This window comes from Piliocolobus tephrosceles, chromosome 12, assembly GCF_002776525.5.
Source record: "Piliocolobus tephrosceles isolate RC106 chromosome 12, ASM277652v3, whole genome shotgun sequence".
NCBI lineage: Eukaryota > Metazoa > Chordata > Mammalia > Primates > Cercopithecidae > Piliocolobus > Piliocolobus tephrosceles.
Window position 1 is genome coordinate 20,744,781 of NC_045445.1, and position 25,923 is coordinate 20,770,703.

The following is a 25,923-nucleotide window of genomic DNA, read 5'->3' on the forward strand; positions in this document are numbered from 1 at the left end:
ATGTTATTTAACACTTTGAATATTTCAGCACCACTCATGTTTTTTGTTTTTTTTTCCCCCCCAAAGCTTTCACATAATAGATCTTCTTCAATGATTAGTTAGTGCTTAATACTGGATGATATAAGCAAAACAGCAATTCCACTCCAAATCTGTAGATTTGTGCATTTATAAGGCAAAAACACATTCTGCAGAAGAGACATTAACTAAAGAGGGCTTTATGTTTGTGGGTAAACCTTTTATTTGATGAGTTTGTTTCTCCATCATTGGAGAGTGGCATGATTTCTTCTATGACTTTTCACCTAGCAGGCATTCAGCAATGTCAACTCTACAGGGGTTTATTTTTTTATTTTTTATTTTGAGAGGGAGTCTCACTCTTTTCCCCAGGCTGGAGTGCAGTGGTGTGATCTCGGCTCACTGCAACCTCCGCCTCCTGGGTTCAAGCAATTCTCCTGCCTCAGCCTCCCAAGTAGCTGGGATTACAGGTGCCTGCCACCAAGCCTGGCTAATTTTTTTTTTTTTTCTAGTAGAGACGGGGTTTCCCCATGTTGGCCAGGCTGATTTCAAACTCCTGACCTCAAGTGATCCTCCCGTCTCAGCCTCCCAAAATGCTAGGATTACAAGTGTGAGCCATTGCGCCAGCCTCTACAGGGATTTATTAGTTTTTTCACTATTGTGTGTACTTCTACAGCTAATATAATGCAGTAACTTACCCTATAGTATATTTCACTGCATTTTTCATTTCTATTTGGAAAAGCCATAATAAACACTTTTGACTTTTAAAGAGCTCATAACATTTACTTTAAATGTTTAATTTCATTTTCTTTAAACTCCAAATAATTAATTTCGAGATGACTCTACAATTTAACTTACACTCTAATATCCTATTCCAAAATGTTCTTTTGCATCAGAAAAATAAAATAAATTATGCATGTCTATAAGGTCAAAGAAAAGACAGCCTTTGTTGTATTTTTGTTTCTTAATTACAATTGTAATCTACAGAGTAGATCCCTCTCTTCCATGAGCCAGAACTCTGTGATAAGTTGTTTTGACATGTTTTTATCAGTTTTAGATGTAGACATTGCCGCTGTGGGTTGGTGAAGTAAGTCTTCTAATCTCCTTTTTCAAAGCCAGTCATCCATTCTTAAATATCAGAAAAACATGTTGCAAATAAATTGTATCTTATTGTATAATATGTCCAGTAAGTTGTAGAAAAAAATTAAAATTTATATTCTTCAAAATATATTTTAAAGTGTTATTGCAAAATAAGACTACAAAGTATGTTCACTTCATATATTTTCACATAGATACAAAACTTCCAGATTTCCAAATAACAATTCATTAAATGATAAGAAGGTTACAAAGATTATGGTATGCATAACCTAAATAGCCAGTAAGAGCACTAAGTTCTGAGTATAAGTTAAACTCTGAAAATGCATGTATTTTTACTTGCTCCCTTAGAACATTCTAGAATGCACAAATACGTATTTCAGAGCAGTGATATCATTTTACATCATGTTGCCTCTTGAAATTTCCTCTGTGTACTTGTGAGAGAATAAGAGTAAAAAGGACAAATAAAGTCTTAGTATTATTATGAAAATAGGTTTGCCCTTTAGGACCTCCCGAGAGGTCTCAGAGAACTGGAAGGAATGGATCGGAGGAGGTCAAAACTGGAGCTTTGGAGACAAATTAAGAGGCTGTTGGGATGGTCTATGTGGCAGTGGTTCTCCAACTTGTATGCATCAGAACCCCCTGGAGGGCTTGTTAAAAGCTGGGCTCCGCTCCCAGGATTTCTGATTCAGTAGGTCCAAGTCTGGCCCCAAAATGTGCATTTCTAACAAGTGCCCAGATGGTATTGATGCTGCTTGTTTTAGGACCACGCTTTGAGAACCACTATGCTAGGGCCTTACTAATCATCTCAGACTTCACCCCAGATCTGTTGAAGATGAAACTCTGTGAATAAGATTTTCAGGTGATTTGTATACACATTAAAGTTTGAGAAGCACTGCTCTAAGAGACAGTTGATAGAATCCTAGACCTAAAGATAGAGAAAGGTTCACAAATTGAAAGGTTATTTATAAGAGGCAATAAACAAGACTTCGTGTCTGGATGTAGAGAAGTTAGAGAGAGGGAGAAATCACCAGAAATTATTTGGTTTCTTCTGGCTTGAGCAATTGAATAGGAGGTAATTCCTTTTCACTGGGGCAAAGGACACAAGGAGATGAGTATATTTGGGAGAGTGGTATTTGAAATCGGTATTGAGTTGATTTACTACACAAAGTTCTCTTTTAACCTGCACATTGATGGTTTCACGTGGTTAAATAATAATGTCATGGACTCCTGGTGCTGCAAAGGGATTGGTAATGCATAAGAAGTGTTAGGCACACATGCAGGATTCTGCTTTCAGCTCAGACTCCGTTTGTGGCAGATATAAATTAGCAAAATGTAAGTCTCTTCTACATAAGGAGCATTTAAAACCTGTCTCCCATCCCTACAGCATTCAGCCCCTCAGACACAAGCATGTGGGAATGAGACACAGGGTAAACAGCCAAACTCACGTACCACCTATTGGTGATTCGATATTAGAAGAAGAGAAGAGAATATTCCAGATATTCCAGATCAGACCGGACCCAATTGTGTGACTGACAGACTTGGGCAATTTCCATGTGCTTCCCTTTCAGGGACATATAGCTACCCATGTTCCTGACCAGCTGAGCCAGGATTATGACACAAAGCAGGCTGCAGAAGGAAGTAGTCCCCACTTAAGAATGAGTCAAATTTCTATCTGGTTGGGGGAGACATTACACTTTCAACCATTGTTTCATTTGATCTTCACATTACAGCCAGGTCCAGCAGGCATTTTAATTATCTCCATTCTGCAGATGAGGAGGCTGAGTTTCAAGGAAAGTAAATGACTTGTCTAGGGTTATTGAAATGGTAAGAGGATGGACTGACACTGGGCCCCAGGTATCCTGACTCCAAATTGTGTGTTCCTTTCACGATAATACCGTGCTGTAGTTCAACTTAGCAGCAGGCTGATCTGTAGGACATTTGTCCCTTTTTTGGATTCCAATTTACTTCAAGAACTAACTTGTATGAAATGTTCAAATAATAGCACTTGATTTCTTAAAATTGCTTGATTCTTAATACATTACAGATTATTAGTGAGCTTTTCTCTTAATGGTCAAGAAATTAACAATGAGTCACAGCAAAATGTCTGAAAGATGAGAAAAGAAATAAACGCTTACATTGTCACCAGGTCTGTTCATTATCCTCTGTGCTCTATATCAGATCAATCAATAGTTAATTAATAATGATGTTCTTCCTGAAGTACAAGGTTATAAATTAATTTAATGCTCATATGCATATTTTCTGTAGGAAAAGTGAGAGAGGAAAATGCCTGCCATGCCCATCTCATTGTAAGAAAATGTATGTAATGATTACAAGCCTATAATAAGAATGGTTTGCTTAGCCAAATGTTTGTTCATTTCTGTTAATCAGTATTCATTTGAGCTACCTCCATGCAGTTTGTGGAAGCAGTGCAATCAGTTGAGTAGTGTGGCAGATTTAAATCAGTAATAAAAGCCCTGGAGAAATTAACAAGACAAAACATTAACCACAGACTAAACATTAACATATATTAGCATTTTTATTATACCTGTAGAATTGTTAAATGGGCACGGTTGCTACTATTAAAAAGTTTATGTTGTATATCACATAATTTCAATGTATATATTGTTTTTAAACTTTTAAGATTTAATTAAATGAAATTGTATAGTGGTATGATAGATGATTCAAGAGAATGAACTGAAATTCATCATTTTATTTTAACTGGAAAACTATGAAATTCCCACCCAACTCCACCTTCAGCCCCAAGGTACCACAAAGCAAATGCCACAGGTAATACTCACCCAAACTAGACAACTAGATCAGAGTTGATATTTAAATTGCATAACTCCCAGAGGAAGTTTTAGTTTTAATTCTTTAGGGTTCTGATGAATCCATCAATGATCCAAGACTAAATTTAAACGGTATTTGGCAACATTTCTCAGAAAAGCACTTTTTTTTTTCTAAGTTGGATGAACTTTCATTAGCTGAATTCAAGACATTATAATAACACTTCAATTAAGAGAGTGATATATTTGCATAAGCACAAACATTTAAATAAACAGAATGGAGTTCAGAAATAGCTCCACAAATATGGCCAATTAAATTTAAAGAAATAAAAAATTGAAGTAACTAAATGAGAAATGATCTTAACAAATTGTACTGAAATAATCTGATAGGCCGGGCGCGGTGGCTCAAGCCTGTAATCCCAGCACTTTGGGAGGCCGAGACGAGCGGATCACGAGGTCAGGAGATCGAGACCATCCTGGCTAATACGGTGAAACCCCGTCTCTACTAAAGAATACAAAAAACTAGCCGGGTGACGAGGTGGGCGCCTGTAGTCCCAGCTACTTGGGAGGCGGAGGCAGGAGAAAGGCCTACACCTGGGAGGCGGAGCTTGCAGTGAGCTGAGATCCGGCCACCGCACTCCAGCCTGGGCGACAGAGCCAGACTCCGTCTCAAAAAAAAAAAATAATAATAATAATCTGGTAAATATTTGGAAAAACATAATCATTATTTCTTGAGTGTTAAATAACGTGGAAAGTTTGACAAGTTAATCAGATAAACAAATGGATAGCATTCATGACAGATAAACAGAGCATACACATTATTTTTAAATATCAGAGAAAAATATTTAAAGGAAAAGCATTAGGCCTAAAAATGTCATTAATTTTGTGAAAGTAGAAATCCAACAGGTCATATGATTTAAGCACTGTGAAATGAAGTAGAAATGTCAGTGAAAGGGAAATCAACAGGTAATATCTAGCCATGTAAAAATTTTATTTAAGATCGATTTATTTTATTTCTTTTTTAAATAGTTTCAGCTTTTATTACAGATTAGAGGGTACACTTGCAGATTTGTTACATGGGTATATTGTACGACACTGAAGCTTCAGGTCCCAATGATCCCATCACCTAGGCCGTGAAAACGGCAATCTTTACATCACACAATATACAAAAATTAACACAAAATGGGTTAAATACCTCATCATAAATGTACAAACGGTAAAGGTTCTGAAGAAAATATGTCTGTGACATTGCCATATGGAAAGACTTATTTGAATAGAAAACAGCATCAATCATAAAGCTGCAAAAATAGATAAAATCAAGATCATCAAAAATTTTTAAAAAGTGTTCTGTGCAAAAGGCATCACTAAGAAAAGTGAAAAACCAGACACTGGGAGAGAGTATTTACAAAACATATATTTGAAAATGAAATGACAAGATTTGAGTAAACAGTGCAGCTTTATTCACAAAAGCAAAAATGTGGAAACTACCCAAATGTGTAAACATATTTGGTATATTTATTCAGCAATTAAAAGAACAAACTATGGTAAACTACCAACATAGAATTCCTCAAAGAAAAAATTATCCTGAGCAAAAAAGCAGAAACAAATATGTAAATACTGAATCTATCCATATTTATTTTCTATATTTCTATTCTTTCTTTCTGTTATCAATCTAATCTTAAAAAAGACAAATCTCATCTGTAGTGATTAAAATGTCAGTCACTATAAAATTATGACAATATTTTATGCATTATGAGGTAGTGTTTACACATGTGTATACATTTACAAATCTCATCAAACCACAATTCAGGGATGCATTTTATTTTATGTATATTGGGTCTTAAAATATTCAATTAAAAAAAGAGTATGTCAACCAAAAGAGCTAATGTGCTGCAGCATAAACTCTGCCCCCCCCATTAAAAATTATCTCTGAAAATTACTAACACACGATTAATTATATTAATTATACTTAATAAGACACATGACATAACCTTTATGTAAAACAACTGTCTATGCTTTCCATGTATTTGCTTAATCTCCATATATTCTACATCTTATGATTCTTATTTTCAGAACTTCTCCACTGAAGTGACTCATGTCATCATTATCAATCATCTAAATTTACTAAACACAGTGCATACTAGGTCCTCATCTTGCTGAATCTCTCCAGGTTGTTAAACCCAGAATATTGATCTGGGTTTTCTCCCTTTGGATGTTTTAATTACACTGGTGTTACATAAGGACAGGATTCTCCTACAAAATGTTAAATATATGTTTCAGAAACATAAAAACATCACAGTTTCAAATAACCTTTTTTTGGATTCAGGGAGTACATGTGCAGATTTGTCATATGGGCATATTGCGTGATGCTGAGGTTTGGGGTATGGATGGTCCCATCACCCAGGTAGTGAGCATAGTACCCAATAGATAGTTTTTTAGCCCATGTCCCTTTTCCTCCTTCTCTCCTCTTGTAGTTCCCAGTGTTTGTGATTCCCGTCTTTATGTCCATGTGTATTTAACATTAAGCTCCCACTAATAATTGAGAACATGCAGTATTTGATTTTCTGTCCCGGCGTTACTTTGCTTAAGAAAATACTCTCCATCATTCTTAGCAAACTATCACAAGAAGAGAAAACCAAACACCGCATGTTCTCACTCATAGGTGGGAACTGAACAATGAGATCACTTGGACTTGGGAAGGGGAACATCACACACTGGGGTCTATCAGGGGGGGGGGGGGGGGGGGGGGATTGCCTTGGGAGTTATACCTGATATAAATGACGAAGTGATGGGTGCTGACGAGTTGATGGGTGCAGCACACCAACATGGCACAGATATACATATGTAACAAACCTGCATGTTATGCACATGTACCCTAGAACTTAAAGTATAATTAAAAAAAAAAAAAAAAGAAAATACTCTCCAACTGCATCCATGTTGCTGCAAGGGGCAATATTTCATGCTTGTTTGTGGCTGAGTAGTATTCCATAGTGTGTAAGTACAACATTTTTTTATCCAGCCTGCTGTTGATGAGCACCTGGGTTGATTGCATGTCTTTGCTATTGTGAATAGTGCTGTGATGAACATATGGGTGCAGGTGTCTTTTTGGTAGAATGATTTGTTTTCCTTTGGCTATATACCCAGTAATGGTATTGTTGAATCAAATGGTAGTTCACCTCTTAGTTCTTTGAGGAATCTCCAAACTCCCCTCCACAGTGGCTGGACTAATTTACACTCCCACCAGCAATGTGTAAATGTTCCCTTCTCTCTGCATCCTCACCAGCATCTGTTGTTTTCAGACTATTTAACAAAAGCCATTCTAAATTCTGTGAGATGATATCTCATTGTGATTTTGATTTGCATTTCTCTGATGATTAGTGATGATAAGCATTTTTTAAAAATCTTTATTGGCCACTTGTATGTCTTCTTTTAAGGAGTGTCTGTTCATGCCCTTTGCCTACTTTTTAATGGGGCTATTTGTTTTTTGCTTGTTGATTTATTTAAGTTCCTTATAGATTCTGGATATTAGGCTTTTGTCAGATGCATAGTTTGCAAATATTTTCTCCCATTCTGTAGGTTGTCTGTTTACTCCCTTAATAGTTTCTCTTGCTGTGCAGAAGTTCTTTAGTTTAATTAGGTTCCACTTGTCAATTTTTGTTTTTGTTGCAATTTTTTTTGAGGATTTAGCCATAAATGCTTTGCCAAGGGTGATATCAAGAAGTGTATTTCCTTGGTTTTCTTCTAGGATTTTTATAGTTCAAAGTCTAATATTTAAGTCTTTAATCTATCCATCTTGAGTTAATTTTTGTATATGGTGAAAGATAGGGGTCCAGTTTCAATCTTTTGCATATGGCTAGCCTTTTATCCTAGCACCGTTTATTGAATAGGGAGTCAACTTTGCCAAAGATCAGATGGTTAAACATCAGAATTTTTTTAAATGTAGGAATTACCAAAGATTTTGTAGTCAACCCAATAATCTGAATTCTGGAGCCAGGGTCAAGGGGCATCCTGCAGGCAGCAAGTGGCAGGCTAGACCTACTTGGGAGCCTCCTCTTCTCTAGAATTTGACATGCAGTGCTTTCGTATGGTTACTAATCGTCTCTTACTTGGCAGACCAAAGAATTTAAATCATCCCACTATTGGCTTACTGCCACTTGAAATACTACCTGAAACCTAGGTTAAAATTGAATGTCAGTTTTCTGTTGAACAACTTTAGCCATTTCTTGGAATATGTTTAGAGGATTTTTCATCATTATTACTGCCCTCCAATTATGGGTAAGGTGTCCACATAACCACAGACCTGGGCCACACCCAATACTGGGAATCCCCAGAGCCTATGCCGGTGACAGAAATCCATGACACGGGAAAATCGAAAACAGAAACATAGGTTTTAGAATCAGACAGACCAGCATTCAAGTCCCAGCTCTACCATTTACTAACATTGTGACCTTGCTTTTAAGTTCCCCAACTTTTGTGAGCTTCAGTTTCCTTATATCTAAAAACGGGGCTAATAATACCCATTCTGTGTAATCCCAGCGCTTTGAGAGACCAAGGTGGGCAGATCACTTGAGTCCAGGAGTTCAAGACCAGTCTGGGCAACATGGTGAGATCCCGTGTCTAGCTACATTAGCTAGGTATGGCAGTGTGTGCCTGTAGTCCCAGCTGCTCAGGAGGCTTAAGTGGGAGGATTACCTGAGCCTGGGGAGATCAAGGCTGCAGTGAGCCGTGACCACACCACAGCACTCCAGCCTGGGCAACAGAGCAAGACCCTGTCCCCAAAAAATAAATAAATAAGTAATACCTGCTCTGTATACCTCAGAGCATTGTTGGTAGGAGTGAGTAAAGAGAATGGAGAATGGATGTAGACGTTATCAATGAAGCACTAGGTTGGAATAGGGTATTGTGTAAGAAACGTGAAGTGTTGGTATTGTTGAGAAGCTTTCGATATAGGCTTTCTTTCTCTGTTCAGCCATCTGGAGTAAAAGATCAAGTCTGAATTTTTTTGTCACTTGAGAGTTCCCAGAACCAACAGTGAATAGGGGCCTGAGAATAACAGTTAGATTTTAACCAATGGAGTAGCTGCATTTCTTGACATGTTCATTATAAGGTATAGAAGTGAATTATATCAGACCAAATTTTTGCATGATTTCAGAGTCTTTGGTAATAATGAGATTCAGGACACACCACCCCAAAATATGGCACCTTTGCATTTTAGAAAACCCCCAAAACAAGAAAGTCACTCTCACCTTCCCCTCACCCTTCTCCCCTGAAGCAGGTCATAAAACCTAACTGACCCTCTTCTGAAGTATGTCATAAGACCATCATGTGAGAGGTGCCCACCCTATACCCAGAAGAAAGAAACATCTTTACCTCCAAAGTTACAGGGATACAAAGAAAAATCTGAAGAAACTGCCCTGGCTAAGTTTCCCCCAGTTTATTACCATTCGGTTATAACCTCTTTGTCCAATCACAATTCACCACTCTCCATTTCCTTAACAAACTTAGCATAAAAATCCACAGCTTTCCCCATTTCTTTGGGTCTTCCTTTCTAAAGGCTCTTGTGTGATGTAAAACTTATATTAAACATATTTGTATGGATTTCCCTTTTTAATTTGTCTTTTATTACAGGTGCCTCAGACATAGGTTAAGAAAATAAAATTTTCCCTGCCCTGCAATAACATACTCCATTCAGAAAGTAATTTTCACCTTTTTTTTTTCAAGGAAACTGAGAAGAAAATATGGCACTTCAAATATCCTATCTTCCTCCTGTGTATAGGGCTAGAGTTACAGGTAGAGTGAAGCTATGGGACCAGGTCACAGTAAAGTCCTGGTGTGGGTGAGAGGTGGAAGTGGGGTGGTAGGCCAGGTTTCTTGATGCCCAGCCTACTGGGCTCTGCATGATCTAGACCATGCTTGTCCAACCTGCAGCTTCCAGGCTGCATGCAGCCCAAGATGGCTTTGAATGTGGCCCAACATAAATTCATAAACTTTCTTAAAACATTATGATATTTTTTGATGATTTTTTTTTTCTAGCTCATCAGCTATCGTTAGTGTTAGTTTATTTTATGTGTGGCCCAAGACAATTCTTCTTCTTCCAGTGTGGCACAGGGAAGCCAAAAGATTGGACACCCCTGATCTATACCTTGCTGGGTCCTAGCAGTGTATTTTCCTTATGTAGGTGCAAGGATGGTGCTTCTGGATCCTGGCAGAAAAGAATGATGCTAAGGTGACTAAAATGTCTTCCTGGCCAGGCGTGTTGGCTCACGCCTATAATCCCAACACTTTGGGAGGCCGAGGCAGGTGGATCACGAGGTCAGGAAATCGAGACCATCCTGGCTAACACGGTGAACCCCGTCTCTACTAAAAATACAAAAAATTAGCTGGGCACAGTGGTGGGTGCCTGTAGTCCTAGCTACTCGGGAGGCTGAGGCAGGAGAATGGCGTGAACCTGGGAGGTGGAGCTTGCAGTGAGCTGAGATCGCACCACTGCACTCCAGCGTGGGCGACAGAGCGAGACTCTATTTAAAAAAAAAAAAAAAAATTATTTTCCTGGCCTGGATATGGATATGGTCAGAGGCCCTGCCTTCTTCTTATGTTTCATGATTTGTAACCCTGCAGAACACTATTGCTTTCCTTGTCATAAGTCTGGCACATAAATAAAAAACACCTTTAGGAATCACGGACTATGGAAAACAAAAAGGTTTTATACTCCAGTCTTTTGATAGAGACACTCACCTATCCAATAAATTCCCTCCAACTAACCAAATTTAAAGGTAGCAGCATCCTTAACTAGATACATTAGTCAGTGAAAGGAAATTGGATTGCACTTCTTATTTAAGAGCCTAAAACTTCTGGGCAGGATACTGATTTCTAAAATGCCACTTGGGAGGCTGACTTCTTCAGTAGGGGCTGCTGAAGAATAAGACTCAAGTCTCCTAGCATAGCCTGACGTTTCCCAAGTGTGAAGCTGAAAGGACTTCTTTAAGGTGAATGCTGCATCTCTTTGTAAGTTATGTTTTCTTTTAGTGTCCACTTCTCAAAATAAGCTCATAATATTCACCTATAGCTCACATAGTATGGAGGTGAAAGATGTAGGGAGAAGGGCCCAAAGGAGGGAATATATTTGACAAATGCTTTGTATATGAGAAGAATTTGCTTCATGGTAGATTTGTGGAAGAAAATGCAGCCTGTCTGATAAGATATGGCATATTTCAGATGGAGGAGTAGAGTTATTGGCAGGACACCATTGTTTGCCCCTTACCCCACACAGAGCCTTGGAAAGTTGGCTTGATAATACCACATTGGGTGGCTTGGGAAGAAAGGTCAGACTGCAGAGTGGCGACATTATCATTTGTTCTTGACCTTCCTACTTTTGCCTCAGCTGCACCCCTTTCCAGTAGGTTGGGGCTGGTGAGGGCGAGGAGGGGGTCAAAAACTTTAAAGTCTTGCTATGGACCAGATACTATTCACTGATACAAAGGGCTGACTTTCAATGGGGAAGGAGATTTCACAGCTGTGGGTTGCAAGTAGACAAGTTACTGTGAAAGATGTGTGAAAGATTTGATTTTGGTGCTGGATTGGGAACAGGTGTAGGTCAAGAGAATGTGTACTGTGCTCCTGAATGTACCAAGAATACTTTGATCCTAGTGAAATAAGTTCTCACATGAATGTTTGTTCACAGAATATAGATATTAATGGAACAAACATCAAGGTTTTGTTCCATGAAATTTCACCTGCATTTTCACAAAGTAAACATGTATATGTCTTCAGATAGAAAGTGGTAATACATAGTCTGCCCTCATTTATTTGGCATCTGCATTATATGCTTTGAAAATGAATGGAACTTAACTCTCTAGTCCAGCTAGGTAGCCCCTGACCTAAAGCACCCTACCAGACTGCTGCTAGTTAAGGCATATTCATGGAATGCACACACTTTGTTTGAAATTAATATTAGCCCAAGTCACATAGCATTCCATAAGCACGTCTGAAAAATTCAGCATCATGCATTCCAAAGCTAAATTGAATGTCTTTAAGTGTCTTCAGCTTTTGTTTTATTCCCATTAAGATAAACCATTGAGTATAGCTTATCTGAATATCAAACTATAGATGCTATCTTTTATAAATGAAGGTGATGCTACTCTGATTCTAGATTTTTTTTCTAATTCAATAATGTATTTATATGAAAAGCCTTCCAAAGCTGTATAAATAGATAACTTAGTAAATGCTGTCAGGACCATCTTGAGAAATCCAGAAGCTGGGATTACCACACAGAGCCCATGGCTTATAAGTAGAGTGCTGAGCTGAGGCTGATAATAGAAGATTCTTTCAATTCGCTTCAATTAATTCACCTAACAGTGCACAAAATCCAGTCTGAATAGCGTGGAAATACAAAAGTGACAAACATACAACCCTTCTCCTTGCCAAATATTTCTAATATTTTTCCTGAAGTTTACAGTCTATATATTTACCTTGGCTACGTTGGGTGGCTATGTTTTTGGGGACTGGTAATTCTTTATATTTTTCTACAATGTACAATGTAAGCCGCTGGAAGGTCAAGCATTATCTGCTAGGAAGGAAAAACCGCATAAACTTTGAAATCAGACAAATGGGTTCTAAGTCAGACAAGTCAGTCCACTGTTTATTTGCCTCATGCAAGTCACTTAACTCCCTAAGCCTCAATTTCCTCATCTCTAAAATGGGGATGATAATCGTTGGCATAGTGTCTGGCACAAGGGAGATATATAAGAATGTTAATATTCATATTTGTTATATGGAAGTTCATTTAGGCTTTTGCTTGAATGTGAAAAAAGTAGCAAATCTAGTAATAATTAAACCAAAAAAAATCAAGTAGAATGGAGCTAAGTAAGACAGATTATGCCATTTTTAAAAAAAGTATTGCTATATGAGTGTAAAAGAGGTCAGCTTTAGAGAGAGATATCCAATAAATATTTCTGAATGAATGAATGAATGAGAAAAGATGGAAGGAAGAAAGGGAGGGAAGAAGGGAGGAAAGAAGGAGACAGGGAGGAAGGAAGAAAGGGAGAATCTTGAGCAATTATGTTTGTAAAACACTTTTAATCCTGAGCTTATTTAATGATATATGATTCATAGGTGATTACGCTCGCTTGTTTGTTTATTTATTTATTTATTTATTAGAAACAGGATCTCCTATTACTCAGGCTGGAGTGCAGTGGCACAATCATGGCTCACTGCAGCCTTGACCTCCTCGGCTCAAACGATCCTCCTACCTCAGCCTTCTGAGTAGCTGGGACTACAGGTGTACACCACCATGCCTGGCTAATTTTTTACTTTTTGCAGAGACTGGGTCTTGCTGTGTTGCCGAGGCTGGCCTTGAACTCCTGACCACAAGTGATCCTCTTGCCTCAGCTTCCCAAAGTGTTGGAATTACAGGTGTGAGCTACCTGTCACTGGCTACTGATTGGTTGACTTGCCTTCTTCCCTTGGGCATTTTTAGGAAAGCCAGATGAGCAACCACACTTTTTATCAGAGTACCTTAGCTTGGGTCTTATATCAAAATACTCATAGAAATTGGGAGCACTCTGTGCTTGGGAGGCTGCTCTTCTGTTAACTGGCTACACAACTCTCATCTTCTGCACCAGTTCTTCCTAAATTTTGCAATTCCCTTTTGTGAACTTCTTCATATGTATTAATACCAAATGCCATTGAAAGGTATGAATAGCATGAGGCCTGTGCTGACGGTCCTCTCAAATGTATACATCACTGTAGAAAAAAAAAAGCCATTTTTTTTTATCTTAGGAAATCTCTGAATAGGCTGTACTCAGAATGGGGTCCCCATTCTCAGTCTCCAGCCTTCTTTCTACCAATGGTTCTTTGCCTTACAAGCTAATCACCTTTTTTGACTCTAGTCATAGCTTTGTTCTGCTATTTAAAATTGGGGGAAGAAATTGAAGTACCTTTCAGAATTTGTTTCTACTATCATATCTGCACAAGTATCATATAATTGTATTGCATTTCTTTTTTCAGATTGGCAAGTTATGTGCCCATTCTCAACAACGCCAATATAGATCTGCTTATTATCCTGAAGATCTGTTTATTGACAAGAAAGTATTAAAAGTTGCTCATGTAGAACATGAAGAAACCTTATCCAGCCGAAGAAGGTGAGAGGTTTCTTTTTTTCTTTATTCCAGCATACAATTAGCAATTGTATTTTAAGGTCAAAAGCTACTAGAGTGAAACTTCTTAAATACATGTTATTTAGTTCTTCTGAGTAGAGTGCTTGATTAATTACATTTTATCATCTGTCAATGTTTAAAAAAAGATATGGTATTATATCCAAGCCATGTTTAAATGTAAATTTACTGCTCATAAATATCTAGTACAGCAATACGTGTGGAAAGGACTTCCCTATTCAAGATCTTTTATTGATTAAGCAAAATAGTTTCTGCTTACAATCTTGTCTCACAATTTCTTGGCTTGCTTTGTAGCTTTTCCCATTATTAACAGTGAGTCAGAGGTAAATTCACCAGAGAGAAGCTGGTGAGACACATTCATGTATATATACACACACACATACACAGACACTGCACAGTTTACGCACTCTTTTAAAAATGATAAAATGAAGTATCTGGTTCCTGGTTCTTAAAACAACAGTCAAGGAACAAAATCCAGGTTTGTTTCTTGTTCTCTTCATCCATTCTCCCCTGATCCAGGTTCCCTCTATCCCCATTCTATTTTTTTGATTACAATAAAGGGGTAGAAATTGGATCAAAAGCCCAATACAACTCTAGAAGAACTGCCCTACCTGAAAAGACTGCACATGTAGCCAGCCCTACCACTGGCTCAAGAATAGCTAGACATGAGTTGTTCCTATTAACCTTGAGGGGGTTAGGTGAGATTGCCCTATAGATAGAAAATGAAGAAAGGAATTATGTAACATCCCAGATTTGGGCTAAACTATTCCATTCCTCTCATTTTCCTATAGGGGTTTCTGAGATGGTAATTCTTAGCGTGATCTGATACAATTTAGGATGAAAGAAGGCAGTAATGCAACTTAACAGAGTTCCCCTACTGAAGCATTTTGGAAAGTCCTTATTTCTTCTCTTTTGTTGACTTCCGATCTAATGGATTCCTAGTTTCCCTGTAGTAGCTATTTTAAAATGTGATTCCAGGACTTCTGGGAGTCCCAGTGACACTTTCAGGGCACCTATGAGATGTTCCTTTTGCTAATTACATATTTGTGTGAAACTGGATATTGTTCATATACTTCAACCAAAACAATTTATTACAACATATTAAATGCAGAAGTCAATAGGAGAATCTAACTATCCCCTATCAAGCAAGACAGTAGAGACAGCTTGCAAAAATGAAAAATGATACCATTTTTTTCACTATTGTCATAAAATGTTATTAATATTTATATTAACATGTAGTAGGCCCATAATTGCTAGTTTCAAATTAATAATAAATTTTAAATTTTAAAAAAATTCTAAAACAGTAAATATCAATAAATATATATCATATAAACAAAATCTCTTTGGGATCCTGAGGCTGCAGTCATTCAAAATGTTGATGGAGTCTAGAGGACCAACTTCCAAAGTGGCTCACTTACAAGTGTAACAAGTTAGTGCTGGTTGTTGGAAGGAGGTCTCAGTTCCTCACCATATGGACCACATGAATGGCCTCAGGACATGGAAGCTGGCTACACCACAGTAAGTGATCCGTGGAAGACAGCAAGGAGAAAGCTATAGTGTCTTTTATGGCCTAGTCTTTGAAGTGACACATCATCAATTTTGGCATATTTGATTTGTTAGAAGTGAGCCACTAATTCTTTGTGGTTTTTTGTTTTGTTTTGTTTTTTGAGACAGAGTCTTGCTGTGTCACCCAGGCTGGAATGCAATGGCAGCATCTCAGCTCACTGCAACCTCTGCCTTCTGGGTTCAAGCAATTCTCTTGCCTCAGCCTCCCGAGTAGCTAGGATTACAGGCGCCTACCGCCACGCCTGGCTAATTTTTGTATTTTTAGTAGAGACAGGGTTTCACCATGCTGGCCAGACTGGTCTCAAACTCCTGATCTCAGGTGATCCACCTGCCTCAGCCTCCCAAAGTGCTGGGATTACAGGCGTGAGCCACTGCGCCCAGTCAGTGAGCCACTAATTCTAATCCATGCTCAAGGAGAGGGAGGAAATTAAGCTCCACCTCTTGAAGGGAGGAGAATCAAGGAGTTTGTGGACGTATTTTAAAACTACTTCAGGGGCCGGGCGCGGTGGCTCAAGCCTGTAATCCCAGCACTTTGGGAGGCCAAGACGGGCGGATCACGAGGTCAGGAGATCAACACTATCCTGGCTAACCTGGTGAAACCCCATCTCTACTAAAAAATACAAAAATCTAGCCGGGCGAGGTGGCGGACGCCTGTAGTCCCAGCTACTGGGGAGGCTGAGGCAGGAGAATGGTGTAAACCCGGGAGGCGGAGCTTGCAGTGAGCTGAGATCCAGCCACTGCACTCCAGCCTGGGCGACAGAGCGAGACTCCGTCTCAAAAAAAAAAAAAAACTACTTCAGGGCTCCCAACATCAAAATGTTTGAGAGCCATTTTCCTATAGCATAGGGGTTCTTGGGAAAACTTTTGTCTTTGAGGCCATATATTAAGGCCCTCTTTTGTACCTGCCTGTCCTTTGTCCATTTTTCTCCGTTGCATTTACTCTTGGACTGAACCACCTGAGGAATAAACTTCAGTTCATCTAAGGCATTGACCTTTAACTAGTGGCAACCCCTTCCATATTTGACTGAAGTGAAGATGATAGATAGGTAGATAGATACATAGCTAGATAGATAGATACATAGAAAATACTCACTTAACTATGTCTGTAAGTTCTTGGAAACTGCAATTTTAAGCAAAACGGCATATAACAAAACCTATTTTTTCCTCATCACCATTATAACAAAACGATGTTGAATGAAACCACGTTATTCAAAGACCTGCTGTACATTGTTTCACTTTAAGTTTCAGTTTCCAAGAACCTATAAATGACACTAAGTGAGGACTTACTGTATATGTGTGTGTGGGTGGGGGGTATCTTTATTCAATTCAGCAAAAATTTAGTAAACACTTGTTAATACCAAAATGTATACTAGGCACTGAAAATACAAAGACACAATCTATGCTCTCCAGCTCAGTTTAATGGGAAATAGACTTAAATACAAATAATTCCAAAACAGCTTTGTAAGTGCTAAAGCAAAAGAATGTCCAGAGTACAGAGGCCGCCTACAGGGAAAGACAGAACCTTGAGGCTTCATGGAGGAAGTGGTATATGAATTTGTAGCCAAATCACATGTGGAGCTTTCTCAAAATTAACACACCCACTCAGTCCCATTTTGAGATTACTCTGCCAACCTAGACACATTTATAAGTAGGAGGTTTATCCAGGCCTGTTGCTATGACTTCTGTCTTGGGCTCTGGGGAACTCATTCCCTTTCACCTTAGTGGGGACAGCTGTATGTGTATTGATTCCTCCAGGGAAAGAAGAAATTGATAAATGAGGTTTTGGTTGGCCACCGGATTTGGTACTTTGTTTAGATTCATATACATATATTTCCGAGACTGAGTCTCGCTCTGTCACCCAGGCTGGAGTGCAGTGGCACGATCTCAGTTTACTGTGACCTATGCCTCCCAGGTTAAAGCCATTCTCGTGAGCCACCACACGTGGCCTAGATTCATCCTCCAAGGAAAAGAAAGGATAGTAAGAAAAATTGGCAAAGCCTGTAGAGTTCAGTAAATGTAAATGATGGTCAGGCAGAGCTTCTTTGGGTGTTGGGAGCTTGAGCGTGCCCAACGATGTTACTCACTTTTATTGAAACTGAAGCATTAGAATCTGACATGGAGCCTTTCTTTGTGAATTCTCTGGCAGAAGAAGAAAACAAAACAACAGGAGAGTATCTGATTTTATTTAACTCCCTCAAATAGGCATTGTAACCCCTCTTAGGGAGAGAGGAGAAGTGGGAATTAAGATGATCTCTTGCTAAATGCACTGCTCCCTGCAATCTGATGTTATTAAGAGGGTTTGTTTTTGCAGTGTTAGTACCTCTATAAATCTCTCAATATGTTATCTGCACAGCATTTCACACTGTCCAGAAAAATATATGTGCCTCTAGCACTCCTCATGCCCATGCCCAAGCTCCGTCCTCTGTTGTTAAAAATATGATAATTGCAAAGGAACCCTATTGTAGTATTCAGTCTGTGGAGGTTGTGAGCAAGCTGTCTAAATCTGATTATGAGTTGAAAAGCTCTTTGCCTTGTTAAAATAACAACACACAATGAAATGCAGGATTCCTTTGGTAGCATTCAGAAGTCATCTGCTTGTTTTGTCTGCCCCCAACTGGGTAGTTTGCAACACACAACTTATCTTAGAAATAGCTTAGTTCAATTTCAAGGCGATTTGATACTCAACTGGTGGTCTATGTGTGGGACTCAGTGTTCCTTTAAGGGATAAGTATTGAAAATATCTGTCATCAGATTTCAAACAGTGAGTGGAGAACAAGATGCACAACTAGTACAATCAGAAAAGAAGAAATCAGATCTTCACAGCCCCTTCTAGCTTTCATATTTTCGGCACATCTCAGTTGTCAGCTTCTCCCTTCTTTGCCCTTCCGAATGTCTACTTCACTGCTTCCCTTATGATACTGTTTCCCTTGCCATGTTTATACAATATACTGTTTGGTTGAGTACATGGACAATATTTTTCCATTGTTCAAATGCCGAATCTATGGTTGAATAGTCCATCTTGCATCTACATATACCAAGCTTTTGGCCCAACTGCTAACCTGTGAGAAAGTCACACAGTCCCTCCACCCTTGTGAAATTATATCTACATATTCCAGCCCTCTCCTTCCGCTGCCCCCCCCTTCGCCTCTGACTTGGTCTAAAGGGGCAATGGATCAGGTAACACTAGTAAATGACCTAGAAAGCAAAGAACAAAAGCTGATCTCAGCTCCCCTAGTCCAAAATCAATGCCTACTCCCACCCACTGAACAAAACAACAAAGTATGTCCTGAGTGAATCAACGAGTTCTGGATCTAGTACAAGTCATTCTGCCCTAAATAGGCCTCTACTTCTTTCAACATTTGTCAACACCATCTCTATGCTTCACATTCTGTAAGGGTTAGGCTCTGAGGAATGAAGGGGCACCTAGCTTAGTTAGGGAGGGAGACATGCAAATGAATAATTTCCATACATTGGGGCTATGTGCAATGTGCAAATCAGAGCTATGTGCAAAAGAGTGGCAGTGTCACAGATGGAGAAGATAGCCCCTCTCCTGGGAGCATTAAGAAAAACTTCTTGGAAAAGGTAACTTTTGAGCTCAGCCTGAAGGATAAGTTCAAACAAACTCAGCAGATTGAGGAAGGAAAGGAGGGCATTCTGGGCAAGGGGAACACTGAGAAAAAGTATGGGCAAGTCTTTAGAATGGTAGAAAGCTCTAGTTTGGGATTAAACTGTGAAAGGCTCTCTCCAGCAGAATTAGGCATGATCTTACGTCATTCCTATTTTCGTTATTTTAGTTTAGGTACTTTTCTTGCATTGTCAACTTTTAAAAATAATAAGCTCATATTACTTTACATGAAGATAAAAAAATGAGCCTTAATAATAAAGGAAAAAAGTTCCAGGTCTGCAGTCAGGGATGAAAAACTGTTTTTACTTGCAGTGATTTCCAATTAGTGCTGCTTTGATGCCTGCCGAAGCAAATCATTACAAGAAAGCAAAGGCAGTCCCCTCCCCTGCAACCAAAGAAGGGGAGGGATGATCCTCTTCAGGATGATGGAAGCCCTCCAGGGAAGATCACGTGCACTCAGCTGCCATATTTGAAAATGGCTCATGCATGCAAAGGGGCCCTATCCTTTAGTTCCACATTTAACACATTGAATGGAAACCTCTAGGAAGAGACTTTTTCCTCAGCAGGCTGTCGTAAGCAAATGTTGGATCTGTCTGAGAGCCGTAGGTGTCAGAATTTGTATGTCAATGCTATGTTTGACATGTATGTATTAGAATAAAGTGGAATTACAATCAAAGAACATTCCCTTCAATCAAATTGTTTTTCCCATCCCAGGCAACTAGTTGTCCAAACTTTTTATCCTCTTTTTTTTCCCCCTGGAACAATTCAGTTGAGCAGACTGTCTTAGTTCACAGGTGGAGATTCTTTTGTTGTCTGTCATGGGCTACTAGCACAAAGGAAAAAAATCTGGACTGTGTCATACATGGGTAATTAACATGTCACTTAGTTTAGTTTCATGTGTCTTTCTTTAAAGAGAAAAATAGAAATATTCAACTCCTCTTTTAAAACTATAAGCAGAGGAATATAAATCTTTATTTAAGAAAATATTAAAATACACTTAATTCCTGTGCTGGAACAAGTTTAGAAAGGAATGACAGGAAGAGACAAAGAAGAGGAGAGATGAGAGAGGCCCAGTAAACTTGGTAGGAGGTAAACTACTTTTGTCACACTGCTGCTGTAGTGTCAGAGGACATTATCACCTGTTGTTGCTGTCCTTTGAAAAGCTCATTAACTCTCCAACAGTTTCTAAAGTCTTCTTCCCTACCCTCCAAAACAGTATGTCTACACTTATTTTCAATAATCAGTTTCTTTTAAAGACCAAGATTTATTTTCTCACAGTAATTCAGAAGGTTTTCCATAAAGGAATGGCCTTCACTGTAACACTGTCCTTTGGGACTCTTAAGATATTGGCCAGTTTGCAAACTATGCTGGAGACCTACTCTTTTTTCTCCAAAAGGCAGGTACTGTCTCATCCCACAGGGCCTGGGAATTAGTTGAGAACCAGGATTTATTTAATCCTGAGGTTCTTCTAGTCAAATCTACCTTGGATCTAGTCAAATATCTTTTTCTTTTTCTTTTTCGTTTTTTTTTTGAGGCAGAGTCTCACTCTGTCACCCAAGTTGGAGCGCAGTGGTGTGATCTCCACTCACTGCAACATCTGCCTCCCGGGTCCAAGCAATTCTTGTGCCTCAGCCTCCCTAGTAGCTGGAGTTACAGGTGCACACCACTGTGCCTGGCTAAATTGTTTGTATTTTTAGTAGAGATGGGGTTTTGCCATGCTGGCCAGGCTGATCTCAAACTCCTATTCTCAAAAGATCCACCTGCCTCGGCCTCCCAAAGTACTGGGATTACAGGTGTGAGCCACTGCACCCAGCCCATAATCTATCTTTTTCTAACTTGACTTCATTTTAGCCCTCCACATCCAGTGCTTAAATTCTTAGACACAAATCCCTGTCAGGGTCACCACCACCTTCCTACCAGGCTCAGAGAAAAAGACCATTCAAACTGCTGTACCAAATAAGTCAAGAGGTTTACCCAGCCCAGTAGCTAACTGGTTTGGGAAGAAGAATACCAGGAAACATCTGTTGGGAGAGAATATGGTTGTACTTATTAATATCTACCTCAAAAAAGTGAGGAATTTTAATTATCTTATTGTACATAAAATTATGTAGCACTTGAAAAACTTTTAATTGTCCTGCATACATGAATTTATCTGGAATATAATATGTGTATTTCATATATATGTGACTGTATTAGTCCATTTTCACACTGCTGATAAAGACATAACTGAGACTGGGTAATTTATTTATTTATTTATTTTTTTGAGACAGTCTCGCTCTGTCTCCCAGGCTGGAGTGCAGTGGCCGGATCTCAGCTCACTGCAAGCTCTGCCTCCCGGGTTTACGCCATTCTCCTGGCTCAGCCGCCATCTTGCCTGGCTAGGTTTTTTTTGTATTTTTTAGTAGAGACGGGGTTTCACCGTGTTAGCCAGGATGGTCTCGATCTCCCGACCTCGTGATCCACCCGTCTCGGCCTCCCAAAGTGCTGGGATTACAGGCTTGAGCCACCGCGCCCGGCCGTGAGACTGGGTAATTTATAAAGAAAAAGAAGTTTAATGGACTCATAGTTCCATGTGGCTGGGGAGGCCTCACAATCATGGCAGACGGCAAAAGGCACATCTTACATGGTGGCAGGCAAGAGAGAATGAGAGCCAAGCAAAAGGGGAAGCCCCTTATAAAACCATCAGATCTCGTGATACTTATTCACTACCACAGGAACAGTATGGGGCAAACCACCCACACGATTCAGTTATCTCCAATCTGGTCCCTCTCATAAAACATGGGAATTATGGGAGCTGCAATTCAAGATGAGATTTGGGTGGGGACACAGCCAAACAATATCAGTGATACATTTCTATTCTACAGATTCATGATAGTGTTGTAATATTGGCAATGGCTAACATTGTAGAGTGATTACTATGTGCTTACTTGTGTGGGTACTATGCTAAACACTTTGCATGCATTGTCTCATTTAATCATTACAGTAAACTTGCAAGATAGGTATCATCATTATCTTCATTTTACAAATAAGGAAACTAAAGTTCAGAGAAGCTTAGAATTTGCCTAAGATTTCACTGCTCAGTAAGTGAGGGCATAGCTGACATCTGAAACTCAGCTGAATCAGACTCCATAATCAGTGCTCTTAGCTACTACTCACAACAGGTTTGAAGGGGCTGTTCTGAGAACCCAATCATTCTAACATGGTTGCAAAATAAAACTATTCAAAATAACTAATTCAAAATAACAAATTCAAAATAACTAATTCAGAAGTAAATTTTTAAAACACAGTCTCTTTCTGTCTCCATCCTATATGCCCTGTGGAATTAATAAAGTAGGATAACTTTTTATTTTTCCAAGTTAACTTGTTCAACTTTCAAAGAGATTCCCTGAGTTCTAGAACATGATAACCCAGACTATGTTCACATTATTCACTGATACGATTTGGCTGTGTCACCACCCAAATCTCATCTTGAATTGTAGTTCCCATAATCTTCACATGTCATGGGAGGGACCAGATGGAGATAATTGAATCATGGAGGTGGTTCCCCCATCCTGTTCTAATGATAATAAATTAGTTATCACAAGATCTGATGGATTTATAAGGGGCTTCCCCCTTTGCTTGGCACTCATTTTTCTCCTTCCTGCCACCATGTGAAGAAGGACATGTTTGCTTCCACTTCTGCCATAATTGTGAGTTTCCTGAGGCCTCCCCAGCCATGCAGCGCTGGCTTTTCTTTATAAATTACCCAGTCTTGGGTATTTCTTCATAGCAGTGTGAGACAAGAGTAATTTATTCACTGTCTTTGTGGTTTTCTTAGATTTTTATCTTAACCCTTCCAGGTAATATCTGTCTATACTAAAGTGGGAGGTCTTATGTTTATTGCAGCCCCTCATTCCCTTGACATTTAGATCGAACCTCATCTAGATCTTCTTCAAGTTGTCAATAATCTTTATGATCCACCAAGAAAACTGCAAGGGTTGGGAGAAGTTCAGGGTGTTTTTTTTTTTTTTTTTTTTTTTTTTTTTTTAACTTCTATGGAAATCAAAATGGAAGGCCTTGCCATGGGTTCAATTTTTCTTGCCATGTGCTATGTTAGTGAGAGGGGGTTTGGAGGTAGGGAAAGGCCTAAGGGAAACTCTTTCCTTTAAGAGAGGGCCATTGTTTCCCGTAGACTAATGGCCATATTCAATTTCCTTATGGAGTTGGGGGAATTACTTAGACTCAGCCTTTACTCTTTCAGCTTCCACTCTTGGGAACTGCATTATTACCTTGTAAAACAGAGCATCTCTCCTATTAGCTGTTAAATTGAGCCCATCTTTTTCCTCTGTGAGAAACTATAATGTTGACTTTTATTTTCAGAGCTCTGTATTGAGCCTCTTCTTTTTGGAGATTGATGGTGCTCAGACACCAGGGGTAGGCTGTGGGTTGGGGGGTACAGGCATAACGGGAAGCAACTTGTGGGGTATCAGAAGTTAAATATGTCCCAACAACCTTTCTTGAGTTGTTCTGTCCATCACCTTGGCTTTGCAGTGACCCAAGCCTTTGTGAATCTATGCTGAGAGCCCTTTCTCTCCCTCCCCAACCTCTTAAATCATTAGTTGAAATTAATAGTTTTACGGTAATTGTCCTAGTTTGTTTTATGTTGCTGTAACAGAATTCCTAAGACTGGGTAATTTATCAAGAAAAGAGGTTTATTTATTAGACTGGGAAGTCCAAGATTGGGCGGCCTCATCTTGTGAGGCCTTCTAAGTGAAGGCCACATACTATGTGAAAACATGGTGGAGAAAAGGAAAGGGAACTGAGCACAAGTGTAAAGGACAAATATGAGAGGCAGTCTCACTTTATAACAGCCGCTCTCCTGGTAACTAATCCATTCCCTGGAGAACCAACCCAGGCTTGCAAGGCAGACATAAGTCCATTTTCACCTCTAAAAGGCACCAGCTCCCAACACTGCCACCTTGGGGACCACGCCTCAACATGCGTTTTGGTGAGGACGAGCCATCTTAAACCATAGCAGTAATAAAATGAAGAATCGGATTAAGTACAAGAGGATATTTTCACCAGTCTTCCTCATTTGGCCAGATCTGAGAACAACTCCCAGAAGGCATTTCTGGGCTAAGGACTTCCACCAGTGTCCAAATGATATTCAGGCCTCTGGTTCCTATAGAGGCCTGTACATCAGGCCAGTCCATTCTTAGCCTGGAGACAATATTGAATAATTACTCCACTGCCAGAAAATTCCCTGAATAGTCTCCAAAAACTTATATAGACATAAGGTACATTTGGATGTGAAGGATGCTTTAATTTTCTATCAGTAACATTGCTTTAGAAAATAAAGTGTGTTTTATTTTTGTCTGTTTACCACTGTACCTCTATTACATATCTTAATATTTCTTTTTAAACATACCCACTTCTCTCCAGTCTAAGGAGTATTACCTTGTGTATCCATGTACATCTGAAATGAGATAACAGACCTAAAATTTTTCTGGTATTTATGTGTGTGTGTTTACATACAATTACAGACATGATATATTCTCTCTCTCTGTCACTCTCTCTTTCTCTTTCTCTCTCTCTCTCTCACACACACACACACTTGTCTTATTATATGTAGCACAAAAGCAAAAGCAAATAATAATAAAATATACTAGAATCGTCCCCCACCCTGCTCCCTCTCCCTCACAGGAGCCACAATATACAAAGAACAAAGAAACCTTCCTTTTCTGGCAGATGTGAGTTGCTCTGACTATATTGCCAGGAGAATTTCATAGAGCTTATACTGTTCTGAGCACCCTGCAATTCTGATCTGCAACCATTAGCCAGAGCCTATATGGAAACGGGCCACCTCTAGGGTAATAGCATTGTAAATTACAATCAATGCACCCAATTACACTCAGAAACCAAAAGATATGTAGTGCTCCAGTGTGCCTTGTAATCAGCACCTTTGAAAATGTAGGTAACAGCATTCTGAATAAAAAAAAAAAATGGAAGTGGAACATCTTAGAAAACGAATGTTGGAATTAAATCATCCTTCTGATAGAAACAGCACCTTATATGGCAGGCAACTTTTTTTCTAATACCATTTTATTGATTTTTTTTTTAAAAAAACTAAACTGTGGCCTTGTAGCCAAGAATGTCTTTAAAAATCATTTATTGCTCTAATCAGCCTGGCAGAGGCTTTCTGTCATGCTGATAAGGAAATTAAACTTTTCTCACACTGAGTTTACTTGCCTCTTATGCGCAGATGTTTTGTTTTTCTTTTAGGGAACTAATTCAGAAGTTGAAGTCTTTCATCAGCTTCTATAGTGCTTTGCCTGGCTACATCTGCAGCCATAGCCCTGTGGCGGAAAACGACACCCTTTGCTGGAATGGACAAGAACTCGTGGAGAGGTGATCTTTTTTGAAAGTTACATATAGCAATATTTGAGGAATAATTGTCATATGTTTATATAAAGGTTAATTATGTCTTCTGTCTCCATTAATTTCACAAGAAAAATTCTAGAAAAATCTATGAGGCTGAGTGCGGTGGCTCATGCCTGTAATCCCAGCAGTTTGGGAGGCTGAGGTGGGCAGATCACCTGACGTCAGGAGTTCGAGACCAGTCTGACCAACATGGTGAAACCCCATCTCTACTAAAAATGCAAAAGTTAGCCGGGCATGATGGCACAAG

At 39.1% G+C, this 25,923-nt stretch overlaps 1 protein-coding gene across 5 annotated transcripts in view; it reads left to right on the forward strand.

Moving 5' to 3' along the window:
* The window catches only part of GPC3 (glypican 3), a 456,912-nt gene that overhangs the window by 274,910 nt on the left and 156,079 nt on the right, over window positions 1-25,923 (forward strand). For 3 of the 5 annotated variants that reach the window (XM_023198825.2, XM_023198826.2, XM_023198828.2), the window contains 2 exons: window positions 13,899-14,032; window positions 25,518-25,643. In XM_023198825.2, coding sequence (XP_023054593.1) covers window positions 13,899-14,032; window positions 25,518-25,643 — 260 coding nt within the window. Of the gene's footprint in view, window positions 1-9,614; window positions 9,684-13,898; window positions 14,033-25,517; window positions 25,644-25,923 lie in introns of all 5 variants that reach the window. The other 2 variants (XM_023198827.2, XM_023198824.3) reach the window with 1 other exon arrangement.